Here is a 16,959-nt window from a genome sequence, read left to right as displayed (position 1 = left end):
CCCCCCCCCCCCCCCCCCCCCACACACACTCCTAGATCCAGTCCAGGGCTGCTGCGCAATCTGGCAGCTTAGGCGGGCCAGTAAAATTTTTCCCGGTAGCACCTAGCTGCCCCCCTTTTTTTTGTTTCTTCCCTGCGACTGCTTATGCAGCCAACAGCCATGTTTCTCTAACCAGAAGCAGAAGAAGATATAACTCATCTGCGCAAGTGCATGATCCCACTCTTAACTGCTAAAACAAATCTAACGTTAACAGTTATGACGTCATGCTCATCGGAGGTAATTTGTTGTTACGAAACATGGCATAGTCTTCCTAAAGCCTTTGAAACATTTTCTGTTGGCAGACACTTCTATGAGCACTGTGTTTTGTTGCTGTATATGGCGCATTTCCTTTGCAATTTAAGTTTTATTTTAGTTTTTTCTCTCATTCATGTTTTATTGCTGAAGTATTATTCTGCAGTAGCGGGATACAGTAATATCCTTTGCTAGAGTATTGGTTCTTACCAGTCAAAATTACAAAAATTTAGCTGAGAACAAAAACAATGAAAAATTCCCGGAATTCAAAAAAATTCCCAGGTTTTTCCCGGTTTTCTCCCGGATGAAAAAATTCCCGGATCTCCCGGTTGTCCCGGGTCATAGACACCCTGCAATTTCAACATTACGGTCAATACCAAGTATTTACTAGTAAGTGGTCATACATCTACTGCTTGTACATTGGAAAGAATGCCGAGGTATTTTGCAACCATGTAAATGCTTTATAATGGCCATAAAGATGAAATTGGCAAATAGAAAATAAAAGTGTTACATGAAGTTACAGTCTCAGTATAAACGTGTTTTCACATTTGGAGACTTACCTTTGGCAAATACGAGGGCAGTTCAATAAGTAATGCAACACACTTTTTTTTTCTCGGCCAATTTTGGTTGAAAAAACCAGAAATTTCTTGTGGAATATTTTCAAACATTCCCGCTTCGTCTCGTATAGTTTCATTGACTTCCGACAGGTGGCAGCACTGTACGGAGCTGTTAAAATGGCGTCTGTAACGGATGTGCGTTGCAAACAACGGGCAGTGATCGAGTTTCTTTTGGCGGAAAACCAGGGCATCTCAGATATTCATAGGCGCTTGCAGAATGTCTACGGTGATCTGGCAGTGGACAAAAGCACGGTGAGTCGTTGGGCAAAGCGTGTGTCGTCATCACCGCAAGGTCAAGCAAGACTGTCTGATCTCCCGCGTGCGGGCCGGCCGTGCACAGCTGTGACTCCTGCAATGGCGGAGCGTGCGAACACACTCGTTCGAGATGTGTTCTGAAGTGTATTGTGCTACTCTTCAGAAATTGAAGAAACGCCTTCAGCGTGTTCGTAGGCACAATAATCTGAACGAACTTCTCCTTCTTCATGACAACGCAAGACCTCACACAAGTCTTCGCACCCGAGAGGAGCTCACAAAACTTCAGTGGACTGTTCTTCCTCATGCACCCTATAGCCCCGATCTCGCACCGTCAGATTTCCATATGTTTGGCCCAATGAAGGACGCAATCCGTGGGAGGCACTACGCGGATGATGATGAAGTTATTGATGCAGTACGATGTTGGCTCCGACATCGACCAGTGGAATGGTACCGTGCAGGCATACAGGCCCTCATTTCAAGATGGCGTAAGGCCGTAGCATTGAATGGAGATTACGTTGAAAAATAGTGTTGTGTAGCTAAAAGATTGGGGAATAACCTGGTGTATTTCAATGCTGAATAAAACAACCCCTGTTTCAGAAAAAAAATGTGTTGCATTACTTATTGAACTGCCCTCGTAGTTTGCTCTGTAAGCTGTACTCCAACTATTTAGAGTGACTAAATTATTTTTTTTTTGTAAAGAAAATCAAAATGGCCTACCATCGCTTTTCTAATTGGTGGGGAGTGGTGGACGTCATCATAAGGCTTATTATTTGTTTGATGAGAACTGACAGAAGTTATGCCCACACTGACTGCTGGAAGAAGCAGTGCAGAGGGAGCAATCATTGCCTTTCAAAGGCAGTGGAGGCAGCGTTACATGAAAGTTAAGAGGTATACGGGGCTGACACACTGGAAGTGTTTAAAAAATTGGTAAGTTATTTATCTGCACCACAAGCATAATTGCTTTTGACAGCCATTTGTACGGCTTTTTCTTGCCTAGCACACAAATCACAAAATGAGAAGAAGTGCACTATGAGAGTGTAGTGTTGCATTGTTCTGGAGCCATATGAATTTTCAAGTACTTAAATTGTACCAAAAATATACCATTAATTTTTTTAAAAAATACACGTGGTTCTTATCAACATCTTAGTACTGTAGATGTAATTTTTATAAAAAAATAATGAATAAAAATCATGTTGTGCTTTTATATCCCATTAAATATGTCTTCCATCACTTCAGCTGGAAATTAAAATTGTTGAAATACAGTAGTACATATACATACATCATATCTTCATCTTAGTACAACTAGATAACTCAAAATAGCTGTTATTTAAAGAAACAAATTTGATAATTTCTCGTAATTTTAAAGCTTCACTGAACACAAACTGTTTGAAATAATTCTGATCTGATATGCTTACGAGTTTGAAACAGTCAGTACTTTTTGAGATAACCACTTAGATTTCCAAAATAAACCAACTGCTATCTATCAATCAACATACTTATTCACAAAGAAATACAGAGTAATGTTGAAATATGCCAGAATTGTTTTAATCATACACAAAAATGTCAAATCTTCTTAAATAAGGAGTTATTCATTCGCTTTTTCACCGTCCAACATACCACAAAATTACAAAACAATTATCGGAAAGCACTCGCATCAACAAGGACATCAAATCGTAATTGGCTATCTTTCTCAGCCACAAAAAAATTTGTTTGGGACATTTCTGCGCCGCCCGCGATCTTTTTTGCGGCATGCGCGATCTCTTTTGCGGCACACGCGATCTTTTTTTCGCCACTCGCTATCTCTGTTTTTGAACAACGTGTGTTCTTTTCCCCTGATCTGGACATACTTGCTTGGACTGGTCAACTTTTTCCGTATTTTTCTTATTTAGTGGTCTTCCTTTGGTATTGAACATTACCAACATAATTTCTTTCTTTCTCGTCCTTCCCTCAGCATTTTATTCCTTCTTATGATTACTATTTCAACTTTAGTTATTTAATTTCCCTACCCACCAGTTACCCACTATGTACCCTAATCCTATACCACATTATTTACATTCATTCCGGAAACATGCATTCACCGTAGCCAAACTGCAATCCCACATACTTTTCCTCCGATCCTGCTTAACCTTTGGAATTACCCCTAAAGGGCTTACCTTAAAAGTTCCCATCTCCGGGTGCAATTCCTCCTTCCACCAGTCTCTCCTAGACTTCCAGAACCTTCAATCCTTAGCCCTTACCCAACTTGTCCTGAATCTCTACACTACTTCATGTAACCACCACTCCCAACAGCTCCTATCTCTCTTCAAAGTCCTCCACCTCTCAAACCCTTGCTTGGAGAACACACTCAGGAACATCATCCTAGAAGCCAGCTGCAAACTTGAGTTCCATGCCACACACCACCTGAAAAAACTATCCACAGTGCTAGTGCAACACCTAAGAAGTGGGGTCCCTCTCCCCATCCCTCACAAACACCAACCACAACAGAACCTTCAACAAACCCCCCTCATAGCCAACAAACCTAGCCTAGCCATCCTACTCAATCTCCCCATCCCAGCACACACCCCACACAGACCAAATCTCAACTATAACCACAGTCAAATGCCACATATCACCAGTCCCAATTCAGTCCTAAACCTCTCATCCAGATCCCTCTCTCCTCCAGAGACATCTGTTCTATCAAAAGGCTTAACCTTTAGCCCCACGCCTAAATTCAACCACACTGCCCTGGTTAAAAATCTCCTCTCATTCACCCAGAACCTCAACTGGAAATATCACTTCACTACCCAAACACAGGCCCCAAATACTAGACACAGTGTTGAACCCTGTCTAGAACAGTTCCAACTGCCTTCTCAAAGGGATCCTCCTCCCCTCCCCCAAAACCATCCCTTGCAGACATTTCAGGAATTCCTCACATCCAGTGTTGCCTCCCAGTCCTTCTTGAAGAACATCCCAACAACCCCCAACATCACCCCAGCTGAATCCCGTGCCATTAAGGAGCTGAAAATTGACCGCTCTATTGTCATCCTCCCGGCGGATAAAGTCCCCACAACTGTCGTACTTAACCGTGTGGAGTATGTGGCAGAAGGACTGCGTCAACTCTCCGACACCTCAACCTACAAAGTTGTTACCCAGGATCCCATTCCCTCCATCCAGACTGAGCTGCAAAAAATCCTAAAAATCCAAGGTCCCTCACAACGGCTTCCATAGACTTACTCACTCCACCTGAGCCATGTACCCCTACCTTCTACCTATTACCCAAAATCCACAAAGAGCACCATCCCGGCCGTCCCATTGTAGCAGGCTTCAAAGCCCCAACCGAACGTATCTCAGCTCTGGTAGACCAGCACCTCCAACCTATCACCCGCAGACTCCCATCCTACATCAGACACAAACCACTTCCTAGAACGCCTCAAATCCATTCCCACTCCTCTCCCACCTGAAACCTTTCTTGTCACCATAGATGCTACATCCCTTTACACAAACATCCCACATACTCATGGTCTCTCTGCCCTTGAGCACTACCTCTCCCAACGCCCACCCAAAGATCTTCCAAAAACCTCGTTCCTTATCACACTTACCAACTTCATCCTCACCCATAATTACTTCACTTTTGAAGGCCAGACCTACAAACAAATCAGGGGAACGGCCATGGGAACCAGGATGGCTCCGTCCTATGCCAACCTCTCCATGGGCCACATGGAGGAGGCTTTCCTGAAGACCCAACAGCTGCTTCCCCTAGCCTGGTATAGGTTTATAGATGACATCTTTGTGGTCTGGACTCATGGTGAAGAAACACTCCTTAATTTCCTCCATAACCTCAACTCCTTTTCGAATCTGAATTTCACCTGGTCCTTCTCCAAAACCCAAGCCACCTTCCTGGATGTCGACCTTCATCTTGTTGAAGCTCACATCCACACCTCTGTCCATATCAAACCCACAAACAAACAACAGTACCTTCACTTTGATAGCTGCCATCCTTTCCACATCAAACGCTCCCTTCCCTACAGCCTAGGTATTCGTGGCAAACGTATCTGCTCCAGTGACGAATCCCTCAACAATTACACCACTAACCTGACCAGTGCTTTCCTCTCCCGCAACTATCCTGCAGACCTTGTCCACAAACAGATTTCCCGAGCAATACATTCCTCCCCGTCCAACAACAATGTTCCTACCCCCAGACCACACAGAAGCATCCCCCTTGTCACCAAATATTATCCTGGCCTCGAAAACATCAACAAATTACTACGCCAGGGATATGACTTTCTCAAGTCAACCCCTGAAATGAGATCATCCCTTGACAAAATTCTCCCCACACCACCCAGAGTTGCCTTTCGTCGCCCCCCTAACCTCCGTAACATCCTTGTTAAACCCTACAATATTCCCAGACTACCTTCTCTACCCAGCGGCTCCTACCCCTGTAAACGACCCCGCTGCAAAACCTGCCCCATGCATCTCCCCACAACCACCTACTCCAGCCCCGCTACTGGCAAAACATACACAATTCAAGGCAGGGCCACATGTGAAACTACACATGTCAATTTTCAACTGCCATGCCTGCACTGCACAGCCTTTTACATCAGCATGACAACAACTAAACTGGCCGAGCTCATGAACGGACACAGACAAACTGTCCGCCTAGGAGATGCCCAATACCCAGTAGCGGAGCATGCCCTCCAGCATAATTCTAGGGACCTAGGAACCTGCTACACCGTATGTGCCATTTGGCTTCTCCCACCCAACACCAGTCCCTCTGAACTGTGGAGATGGGAACTTGCACTCCAACACATCCTTTCATCCCGCCATCCCCCTGGACTGAACCTACGTTAAACAATCTCACTCCCATTTACTCTTCAGTCTTCTCCTCTTTCGCCATTCACACATCTTTTCATCCTACATAGTTGTGTTTATCTTTATACTATATACCTCTTTACTTCTGTATCCATCCTCTTTGGTTTGAAGCTGGCACAGTACTTACAGTAGAATATCTTTGGCTTCCCTCTGACAACCATGCCTCCATCCTTGCTACCCTCCCTATTTTCCTTTCCCTGTTGCTTCATAACCTGGGTTGTGAGTAACTGAATCTCCTTTCCCTTCTTCCCTTTCTTTCCCCTCTCTCCTCCCCGATGAAGGAACATTTGTTCCGAAAGCTAGGAACGTAAATTTTCGGTTCTGTTTTGTGTGCATCTATCGGCTGTACTGAGCTGAGATAAGTACTGGCCAGCCCCTCTATCTCTTTGTTAGTATTTGTTTCACAGTATTTTTTTTATCCATCTTTTATTCTACATGTTTGAAAGTTTTACAGTGTGTAGATACATCCTTTAGGAACAATATTTTCATTTCTCCACATAATTTCCATCCCTCTCAACTGCCTTGCGCTACCTTGGAACCAGCGCCTGTATACATGCACAGTAAAATTCTGGACCAACCTGTTGGAGCCACTGTTTGGCAGCATGCACAAGGGAGTCATCATCTTCAAACCTTGTTCCATGAAGAGAGTCTTTCAGTTTCCCAAAGAGATGATACTCACATGGAGCCAGGTCAGGACTGTAAGGCGGGTCTTTCAGCGTTGTCCATCCGAGTTTTGTGATCGCTTCCACGGTTTTTTGACTCACGTGTGGCTGTGCATTGTCGTGTAACAGGAAAACATCCTGCTTTTGCTGATGTGGTCGAACACGACTCAGTCAAGCTTGAAGTTTCTTCAGTGTCGTCACATATGCATCAGAATTTATGGTGGTTCCACTTGGCAAGATGTCCACAATCAAGAGTCCTTCGGAATCGGAAAACACCGTAGCCACAACTTTTCCAGCAGAAGGTGTGGTTTTGAATTTTTTTTTTCTTGGGTGAATTTGCATGATGCCACTCCACTGATTGCCTCTTCGTCTCTGGTGAAAAATGAGGGCACCATGTTTCATCACCTGTCACAATTCTTCCAAGAAATTCATCTCTACCATTGTCGTACTGTTCCAAAAGTTCGCTGCATACCTTTTTCTTGTTTCTTTGTGAGCCCCTATCAACATCCTGGGAAACGACCTGGCACAAACCGTTTTTAACGCCAACACTTTCAGTATTCTGCAAGCACTTCCTTCTTCTATTCCAATGTAGCACGACAATTCTTTCACTGTGAAGTGTGTGTCAGCAGTCACCAATTCGTTAACTCTCTGCACATTGTCTGGAGTGTGTGCAGTACAAGGTCTGCCGCTGCAAGGACAATCCTCAATATTGCCGTGCCCGCTTTCATCACATAACCTGCTTGCCCACCGACTAACTGTACTGTGACTGACAGCAGCATCTCCATACACCTTTTTCAACCTCTTGTGGATGTTTTCCACAGTCTCGTTTTCACAGCACAGGAATTCTATGACAGCACGTTGCTTCTGACGAATGTCAAGTGTAGCAGCCATCTTGAGGACATGCTGTGACGGTGCCACTCACGGGAACAGGTTGAACTAAGTTTGAAAACAAGTGGGAAGGATGTATCTACACACTGTAAAACTTTCACACATGCAGAATGAAAACTGTATTTTTACAAAAATAGTGTGCATTTCTTTTGGAGTGACCCTCGTACTTTTCCTGTGCTATAAAGAGGATGGACATGTACAAAAATCTGGTGTCTGACAAGGAGATCTTGTTGATTTTTCTTGTTATAGTGAAGAGCTCTAAACTCTTCATCATAGTCTTCTTTATATCGCACAACAAAAAAGGTTTAGCCAGCACATCCTCTTTCCTAACAGCCCTGTGGCAATACAGATGTTACTTCATGCGCTTCTGGCAATAGTCTTTTAGACAGCAGGCCGTTTCACTTTTCTGACTCTGCTTTGTCACATAGTGATTGCCAAAGGCATTGAGTCCCATTCCATATTGAATTTTAAATTCATGGTTTATAGGGTTAGTTATTTCCTGGACAGCAATCTCACATATGGCAGCAACAAAATTGTTTAGACTGTTTTCTCCACACAGGAAACGTGGTATACCACCGCAGGGAGAAATTTGAAATATTCGTACAAACGACTTGCTAAAAGTGTTGCCTATGCATGGCGTACAGTATTGCTAGGGCCTATGAAGATGATCTTACACCTAATTATAATGCTCACCTTTTAGCTAAAGACAGGGCTCAAGAGGAAAAGAAACAAAAAAACAAAGGAAGGAACAAGCACCAAACTCAGATGGGACTTTTGTAAGTCTCCAGCAAAATTTGTTGGCACTAACTACTTCAAAGGATGAAACCTTTCGATTTTACAGTGCATAACATAAAATAAAAACAAGGAGATTGTTTCATGTGGTCAGAAGTAGAGGAAAAATGAGAAAACTTTGAGATAGCAAACCGTATGTATGAGTATATCAATCTCTCCTTGTAATGGTAAACCACATTTCCTGTTTCAGCAATTACTGTGGAGGGCACATTCTAACCAAACCTGTTGTTGCAATGTACTTGATCACTATTCAGGAAATGACTAACATAGAAGGTTATTGGTTTAAAATTCAGTGTTGGTCATGGTGAAATGGAATGTGATTCAATGCATTCAGCAATTGTTAAAGAACAAACATCACTCTGTTCAGCATAAACTGGAATGCCACACAAAGAAGATGAAAAACAATGCTCAACAAACATTACTGGCAATTTAGACCATATTACAGATGCACAGGCTGCATAAACATCTTAACATTGAATGCATATAATAGAGGGAAACAATCCATGTGGGAAAAATATATCTAAAAACAAAGATGATGTGACTTACCAAACGAAAGCGCTGGCAGGTCGATAGACACACATACACACTAAATTCAAGCTTTCGCAACCCACGGTTGCTTCGTCAGGAAAGAGGGAAGGAGAGGGAAAGATGAAAGGATGTGGGTTTTATGGAAGGATGTGATGAAGCAACCGTGGGTTGCGAAAGCTTGAATTTTGTGTGTATGTTTGTGTGTCTATCGACCTGCCAGCGCTTTCGTTTGGTAAGTCACATCATCTTAGTTTTTAGATATATTTTTCCCACGTGGAATGTTTCCCTCTATTATATTCACATCTTTGTTTTTAGATATATTAACATTGAATGCTGATTACATATTATAACTAGGTAACTTAAGATATCTACTGCTTGCATTATAGTTATGTCCTCACTGGCAGTTTGTATTACAGCACAACTGGATATTCAAGGTTCTATTTGTGGCACATAAATACTTCCTGGTTTGATACTTACCTATTTGTTGAAATGTGTATTGTGTCCCAACAGTAAACCCTAAGAGATATCCAGTTGTAGCATTGATTAGAGAGCATCAAGCAGGCAAGAGTCATTTACATAACTCAGAAGGGCAAAAATCAAGTTACCTAGCTCTTGTACTAAAGTGGTGGTGATTAAATAAGTTATGTAGCAAAGTTATTATGACAATTTTCGAATTTTGTACATATTACTTGCAATGGCATGGATTCTTAAATTTATTCTCTATAGTTGAAAGCAGTGTGCTACTGAGTGATGGAAACCCAACATTTTCCCTACACTAGGCACACATAATAAAAGCAAAGTTAATACATTTAGACACTTCAGTCATTATTCATTTAGACACTTCAGTCATTATTAGTTTTACTTAGCCAAAATTAGGGTGGTGTAAGAAATGGCCTGTCATCATGCTTGTTATGCTGTGTACCAGAAAACATTTGATAATGCAGTATTCCAGTTGATAATGTATAAATGACTGAAGTTTATGAATATTGTTCCACTGATAAACCTGAAATGACCCTGACCTACTGGAAATTGTATTGCCTGACAATTTCCTAATCACACAATTGTTTTGGTGTGAATCCAGACATCAACAGTCTTTTTGTCATATTTCTGAAAAAATTTCTCCATGTCAAGAGTCCATCAAAGCAGTGAATCATTTTCCACACACAAGTATTGAATGAAACGTTGAAAATTATTCTTTTCCATTTTCCAGATTCTGATACATCTATTAAAAGATATTTGGAAATTAAGTCCTTTTCTTAGCTTTTGGTCATGATTTGCCATGAAGTTCCTGAAGATAGACATAAAAAAATGGAAATTGTAATCCACTCATAACTATCATTGGCAATATTGAGTATGAATGTGTCGTAACATTTATCAGTTGTAAACTATCATTTTACAATAAAGATAATGAGTAAAAAAGAAAAGAAAATGCACTTTTTCCCCACAAAACCTGACCGATTGATTGCAAGGGTAGTAGCAAGCTTTGTCTTCACATCAGCTTTCTCTATTGAAATGGCATCTCTTCTGCACATTCACTTATAATAAACTTTGTAATTTTACAACTTCCTGTTTGTATGATATAACAAACCAGCCTGACCAGCTCAAAGAAGCCTGGCAACACCAGTGTCCATTTCACATGTTATTCACCACTCAGTAGGCCCAGTCTCATCGATCACCGTCAGAAACAGTACTTTGTCTCTCATGTGCAGTTCTAAATCTTCTGCAATTTTTTCTGTCATTCTTCACGATTTCATTTCAGCACATATTTCTTTCTTCATGTCATTCTATCTTCTAGTAATTCTATCTTCCATTTGTACAATTTATGTTCAAATTTTACAAAACAGAACCAGCTTTGCACACTACTTAAGCATTTTCCTTCTCTTTGTTTAACCAAGAATTCACAAGCTTTTCCTTGTCACTCAAAGCTATTGCAGTGCATGGTTTCCTTGGGCTAGGATGGTTTTCTTGCTCTGAATTCATATTGGCACAACTATACCATATTTACTCGAATCTAAGCCGCACTCGAATCTAAGCCGCACCTGAAAAATGAGACTCGAATAAAGGAAAAAAAAAATTCCCGAATCTAAGCCGCACCTGAAATTTGAGACTCGAAATTCAAGGGGAATGAGACACAATTTAGGTCGAATGAATGACGATACAGCTACAGTAGTTTGCTTCGAGTCGTAAGCTTAGCAGTTAAGCTTTACCAGGTAGCCATTGCTATGCGTCAGGCGCTCCGTCCGTATTTATACGGGTACCCTTCCTTTTTCACGTGCTTCGTCTGGTTTGAATCGATTGCTTATTTTGCTTCGATCTGATAAGTGCTGTTTTCTTTGTTCTAGGTGCTTATGTCACTCTAAGCAGAAAATGCATTACTGTACTGTTCGTCGCATTCTGATAGTGCGTGTTTACGGTCTGTCGCTGCTCGCGGCATGGCTTGTTTTTGTGCGCGGCTAACACCGCTTACAATAAAAAAAAGAGAGGAATTGTCTCATTAGCGAAACAATGGCAAGAGACTGCTATTTGTTGTTACTTACACTGCTGCTTTCTTTGATAAAGATCAACAAGAACCAAATAATAGACTGTGTATGATAGAACATGTTCTGAACGAGAGTAAGGCGAAAATGTTTCTCCGTTTGAAAATCTTTGCGGCCGCTTCTTTAGTACATCAAATTCTGCACAGAAATCAGAGTCATCTTAGATTTAAAAATCTAGTCAGTTGCTGTGCTTCATTTCTGACTGTATCACTATTAGGCATAAGAATAATACAAATATAAACATGACACGATACGTATATTCTTCCGCGTTTGCTGTTGCCTCACTCAAGTTTCGTAGTTTATTAGGCAGACAGGATTTAAATGAGACAGCAGCAAAAACGAAAGAATACATGGCAAAATGTTTATATTCGTATTATTCTTCTGGTGAAAAGAATACTGCATATGATTCACATTTCGTCAGGTTCCTATTAGCAACCATCTCTTCTCAGGGGTAGGAAAAAATTCAGAACGTAAAGTTGGCCATATTGACAAAATTCCCAAACAGTCTTGCCAGACGGATTTTCATGGTACATTGAAATTCTGCTACATTCGAAGATGGACAATACGGAATTTGTATTTACTTCGATGGATAATGTATGAAAATGCAGTGGTCGAAACTCGGGGTGGAGAAAAAAGCTCGTCTTCCACTTTTTTTTTTTTTAATTTATTTACTGACGCAGAGGTTTTGGCGCCAGTATTTATCTTTGTGCCTACAAAGTACAAAGCATGCCTGTGTCGCGCTACATATATTCGACGGCAGAAGTTAGTTGTGGCGGCACCTACCAACATTTTTCAGAACTTCCGCTTGCTTTGCACTCGATTCTAAGCCGCAGGCGGTTTTTTGGATTACAAAAAATGAAAAAAAAGTGCGGCTTAGATTCGAGTAAATACGGTAATCACACAAACCACAATTTCCAGAATCAATAGAGTTATTTCCCATTTTTCTGATGTTTTCACAGTTAATATCAAAATGCCAACATCATTTGATTGAATTTTCATGAAATTACCCAACAAATTGTGCATATGTTGGCCTTCTGGAGAATTACATGAAGTTTACTGCGTAGAACATTATTCATATTTCACCTTTGTTAAGATTACAGATTCTACTAGGGGGCATAAATCAAGAAAACAATGAATATTAATTCAGTTCTATTTCCACCATTAAAATGTACCAGTAATGTAAAAAGAACTGCTAACTATTATTGCTTACATCTACTTAAACATCCATAGTCTGAAAACCATTGTGAAATGCATTGCAGAGGATACTTCCACTGTACCACATATAAATATGGTTTCTTCTTGTTCCATTAACATAATGACTGCAGGAAGAATTTACTTTTATTCTTGACTGCCTCAGTATGTGATGTAATAGTCTAATCTTGTCTTCACAGTTTCTAAGACAGATACTGAACGAGTTGCAAATTCAAGAGAAAAATAATTGTCAACAATTGCAGCAGAGAAAAGACAAATGGAAACTTAAGTACACTTTACAGATTACAATCAAACTGTGTTCTGTTATCTGTTGACTGCTGCATCATCATGCAAAGCCGTGTGCCAGATGTGTTTTGGATGAGCAGTCTGCTCCAGCTCTGGTGTTGGCAATTTTCAACAGTTTGAAAAAAATATATGCACAGTGTCTTAGCAGCTGAAATTCTGACACTGTTTATTTGGTTGCATTCTTCCTGTGCAAAAAATTTCACGGCGAGTTTTGACATGTCAGATTGGACAATTTTCCCTTGTCACTGACCTGCAAAAATAACTGATGTCTCCATTACTAACTATTTGGATTTTCCTAAATGTATGCGCCAATCCAACTTCACATTTTTCCTTTGTTAATACAGACATCATCTACCTCTACAAACTCACATAGTCTATACACTACAACATTCTGGATTCCAGTTTCTATCTTGCCACTCCTCCTAACTCCCTCTTTTTGTTTCATGGGATTTTATTTAGGGATATGATAGGACTCAACATGTAATGCTCCATTTTAGCATAAAAATTTGACAGAAATATAGCATCCAATTAACTTATTTAAAATAATCTGCAAAACAAGTTGTTTTTTACTTTACATTTAATTTACATGAATGTGTAACAAATTTAGTGTGTATACTCAAAAATAAACTTATTGTACGTTTATATTTTTATTCAACTCTTTCTGGTGTATGAATGTACAAATGCTGTTTCCTGTCGTAAGGATTATGCATTACACTATTTATATCTTCTATACACATACAACAGATGACCTTAGGCAAAACAACTCTACCTACAAACTGAACTCAACCTCAAACATGCATTTTTGGATGCAGTTATTTCATTTTCGTACTGTTAAGACAAACACTCAGGTTACAGTTACAAAATATAGGAAATAAAGACAAACACAAAGAAACAACTTTAACATTAATCCTTGGTTGTAACAAAATCGACATAAGCCAAATGTGCCTGGGCAAGGATGTGTTAACCAATCACTGGACATTAATGTTCACACGTGGCTTGGAGACATAACAAAGCAATTAAATGAGCATTGCAATATTTTAAAACATGACAGTTTTCCATTTTATGCATTTGTTTTTAGTATTTCAGTAACAATGAGTGGTGGGAATCAATTGCCTAAGACGTATCACACATTAGCATCTCAATTTTTATTTCTACTCATACTGAAAGCACATAAAACAAAATACACACATTATTAAACAACTGACTTTCATATGTTCCGTTACTACTGTTGATAGAAGCTGTGGAATGCTCCAGATTGGATCATGATGTCTTCATTCACTGAAATATTCATCATCTTCAATGCAGCTGCCATAACTACCTGGATCGACATCCTCACTGCAATCAGAACAACCATCAACTTTCAGCACCTTCCCACAAGTTGAAAGTTCTGTCCAGCAATTGAAAGAATACAGCACTTTATTTTTCTTGCAATGATTAGATATGCAAAACATATGGGTAAAAAGTAAGATAATGCGAAGAAGGGCAGGAGAATGAGATGTAAGCAACTGCCAAAATCAGAACTTTGTGCCATTCCACCCATCTGTTCTACAGCCAAAATGAATTTTCAATGCAAATTGTAAAAATATGTGGATATAAATTCCCAAAGCCCCCAGATCTAGAATACTTCAAAAATTATACATTGTTCAACATATGTGAAATTTCGAGGGGGGCAAATATCTGTCCCTTTAAAAATCACAGTTGAACGACCTGAAAGCACAGTAATGGATATTTTTACTAAAACTCTTTTTTGCACTATTGCAAGATATGTCATTCAATTAAGAAATGTCTCCTGTGACTACGAAAGAGTGGCTGGAAAACAAGCCTCACACAGAATTCCAGATAAAAGGTCAGTTCCCGAATGCACCAGCCAACAACTCTAACATAGCAGAAACGCATAGGTGGAATGTGTAGGCAATCCTTTCGCAGAATGTTGTGATGACGAGCGCTGAGCGCTCACCTTCCCGATGCATCTGCAGCTTTGGCCTGTTGCTGTGCAGCCTTGCGTGCAGCTGCACCTCCAGCACCTGTAGCCAGCTTCCGACCTAGTAGGTCATAGCCTGACGATAGAGTCAGCTCCGCATCTGTGTCTGAACTCTGCTCGCTGTCACTTGAGTCAGGGTAAACACCTAAACCTGGTAAGATACCAATACAGTGGAGACTACTGATGTTCTTGACAGAATTCTGTGAAGCAGGAGAGGTATTTTGTCCAGTCTCACGGCTGTTGAGTTCAGCATGATCTGAAGAGCTGCCACTGTCATCTTCTGTTTTACTCTGTTCATTGCTGTTTTCTGTAAAAAAGAGATAAAGACATGTTAAAGGTGATTATTATTTCAACAGGACAGCACATACATTTTTAAATAACCCTACAGTAGATGTCTTTATGCTGCCCTCCCAAAGGTATGATATTTACAATGAAGCTTGAAGGTAAGAACATTAATGTAATAATCTCTGACATTTCATTGGTAGTTTGTAAATGTTCAATACAGCAAGAACAACTCATAGCAACAGTAAAATCAAAACGACAGAGAGAGAGATGTAATGAAAGAGAGGAAAAAGGAATTCAAAACGCATGACTTCTCTTTCGCTGCTGTAGGCATGTATACACGTACTGCTACGCCATTCCCCAGGTATTATGGGTTTGTATATGCGTGCCGCTTAGGTTTGCCTACAGTGCTCTGTCCACCTGAATGTGTCATGGGCTGCTGATCTCTCAGTGCTGCAGATGAGCTACTCCCATATCTCAGTGAATAAAAAAGTTTCGAGTATTTAATACACAACATATCTGCCCCATTATTTGCAAAAACACCTTGTTTTGGTATCTTGATTCTTTTATAAAACATAAACGATTGCTAGGATGACATGATTCACAATGGCAAAGATATGAATGGACACACCACACGCGACCGTCCTTCAGATATTGAGATATCCTTCTGCTTTCAGTTTTAAATAACATTTAAATATCTTATCTGTATTTCATTCACTGCAATGCACAAGCCAAATTCAACCACACCTCTGCAAAATTGTTCAAATTTTGTGCAATGTTTTACTTAATTTGATGCACCACAGTAATTATGGCACATACTGAAAAGGAATTCAGTCCTTTATCAAGCAAAGATATACTGCAAGAAGAGCAAATATTTTTTGTGCACCTAAAAACTCATGATAAGTATTTCACAGAAGCCGGCACGTTCACATGGATGGAACAGGGTGCTTTCCACCCAACTGTCCATCAGATATAAAACCCATTAACTCAAGAACAAAATGAAGAATCATTCTGCTCTCAATTTTAAATAAAATCATGACACATTACCGGCATTCCATTCACTGCAATGTATAAGCTAAAATGAACCGTATGCAAAGTTCACACAATGTTTTACTTAATTTGCTGCAGCAGAGTATGACAGATAAAGAAAAGAAATTCAGTTCTTTATTGAGTGAAGATATTATTTTGTAAGATATGCAAAAACCAATTTTTTTTCACCTAACAGTTTTTGAAGAATTGGGTGATAAGTATTTCATTTCAGCTGGAATACTGTCTCTCAGCACAGGCACCAGCATTTGGCGAGCAGTACAACCATAACATAAGCTGCCTCAGCATGGAATGCAAAGAGCACATCTGTAGCAGTGACAGAGTTAAGAGACACATTCTAGCTATTGGTTGGTTTGTGGGATTAAAGGGACCAGACTGCTACGGTCATCGGTCCCTTTTTCCAAAACTTAAAAACAACCACACAGAATAAAAGTGAACATGGAAAAGAAGACTGACGACACAGGACAAGAGAAACTTAGACAAAGACCAGACAAAACAAATTAAAATCACACACAGTGTGACAGTGGTTGGTCGACTGTAGAGAAAAAAAGGAAAAGCCAACCACCGAGAAACATATTAAAAACTCAGTCTAAAACCGTAGGCCAAAAGCCACACTCAACACAAAATAAAGATAAACACTTAGAGCAAATGATAAAAGCCCCCTGCCCGAATAAAACGCAAAACTAAGCCTGCCATAGCAGAGTCATCAGTTAAAAGGGCAGGGAGCATATCAG

The 16,959-nt window shown here is 40.3% G+C and overlaps 1 protein-coding gene across 5 annotated transcripts in view; it reads right to left on the bottom strand.

The window, feature by feature from the left end:
* LOC126092568 (PSME3-interacting protein) overlaps positions 1–16,959 on the bottom strand; it is a 138,500-nt gene that overhangs the window by 24,191 nt on the left and 97,350 nt on the right. For 3 of the 5 annotated variants that reach the window (XM_049908245.1, XM_049908244.1, XM_049908243.1), the window contains exons 6-7: positions 14,873–15,203; positions 13,693–14,250 (exon numbers count right to left, since the gene is read on the bottom strand). In XM_049908245.1, the coding sequence (XP_049764202.1) occupies positions 14,187–14,250; positions 14,873–15,203 (395 nt within the window). In that variant the 3' untranslated portion in view covers positions 13,693–14,186. Of the gene's footprint in view, positions 1–13,692; positions 14,251–14,872; positions 15,204–16,959 lie in introns of those variants that run through there. The other 2 variants (XR_007521359.1, XR_007521360.1) reach the window with 1 other exon arrangement.

This window comes from Schistocerca cancellata, chromosome 7 (genome assembly GCF_023864275.1).
Source record: "Schistocerca cancellata isolate TAMUIC-IGC-003103 chromosome 7, iqSchCanc2.1, whole genome shotgun sequence".
Taxonomy (NCBI): Eukaryota; Metazoa; Arthropoda; class Insecta; order Orthoptera; family Acrididae; genus Schistocerca; species Schistocerca cancellata.
This window is presented reverse-complemented; position numbering and strand designations above follow the sequence as displayed.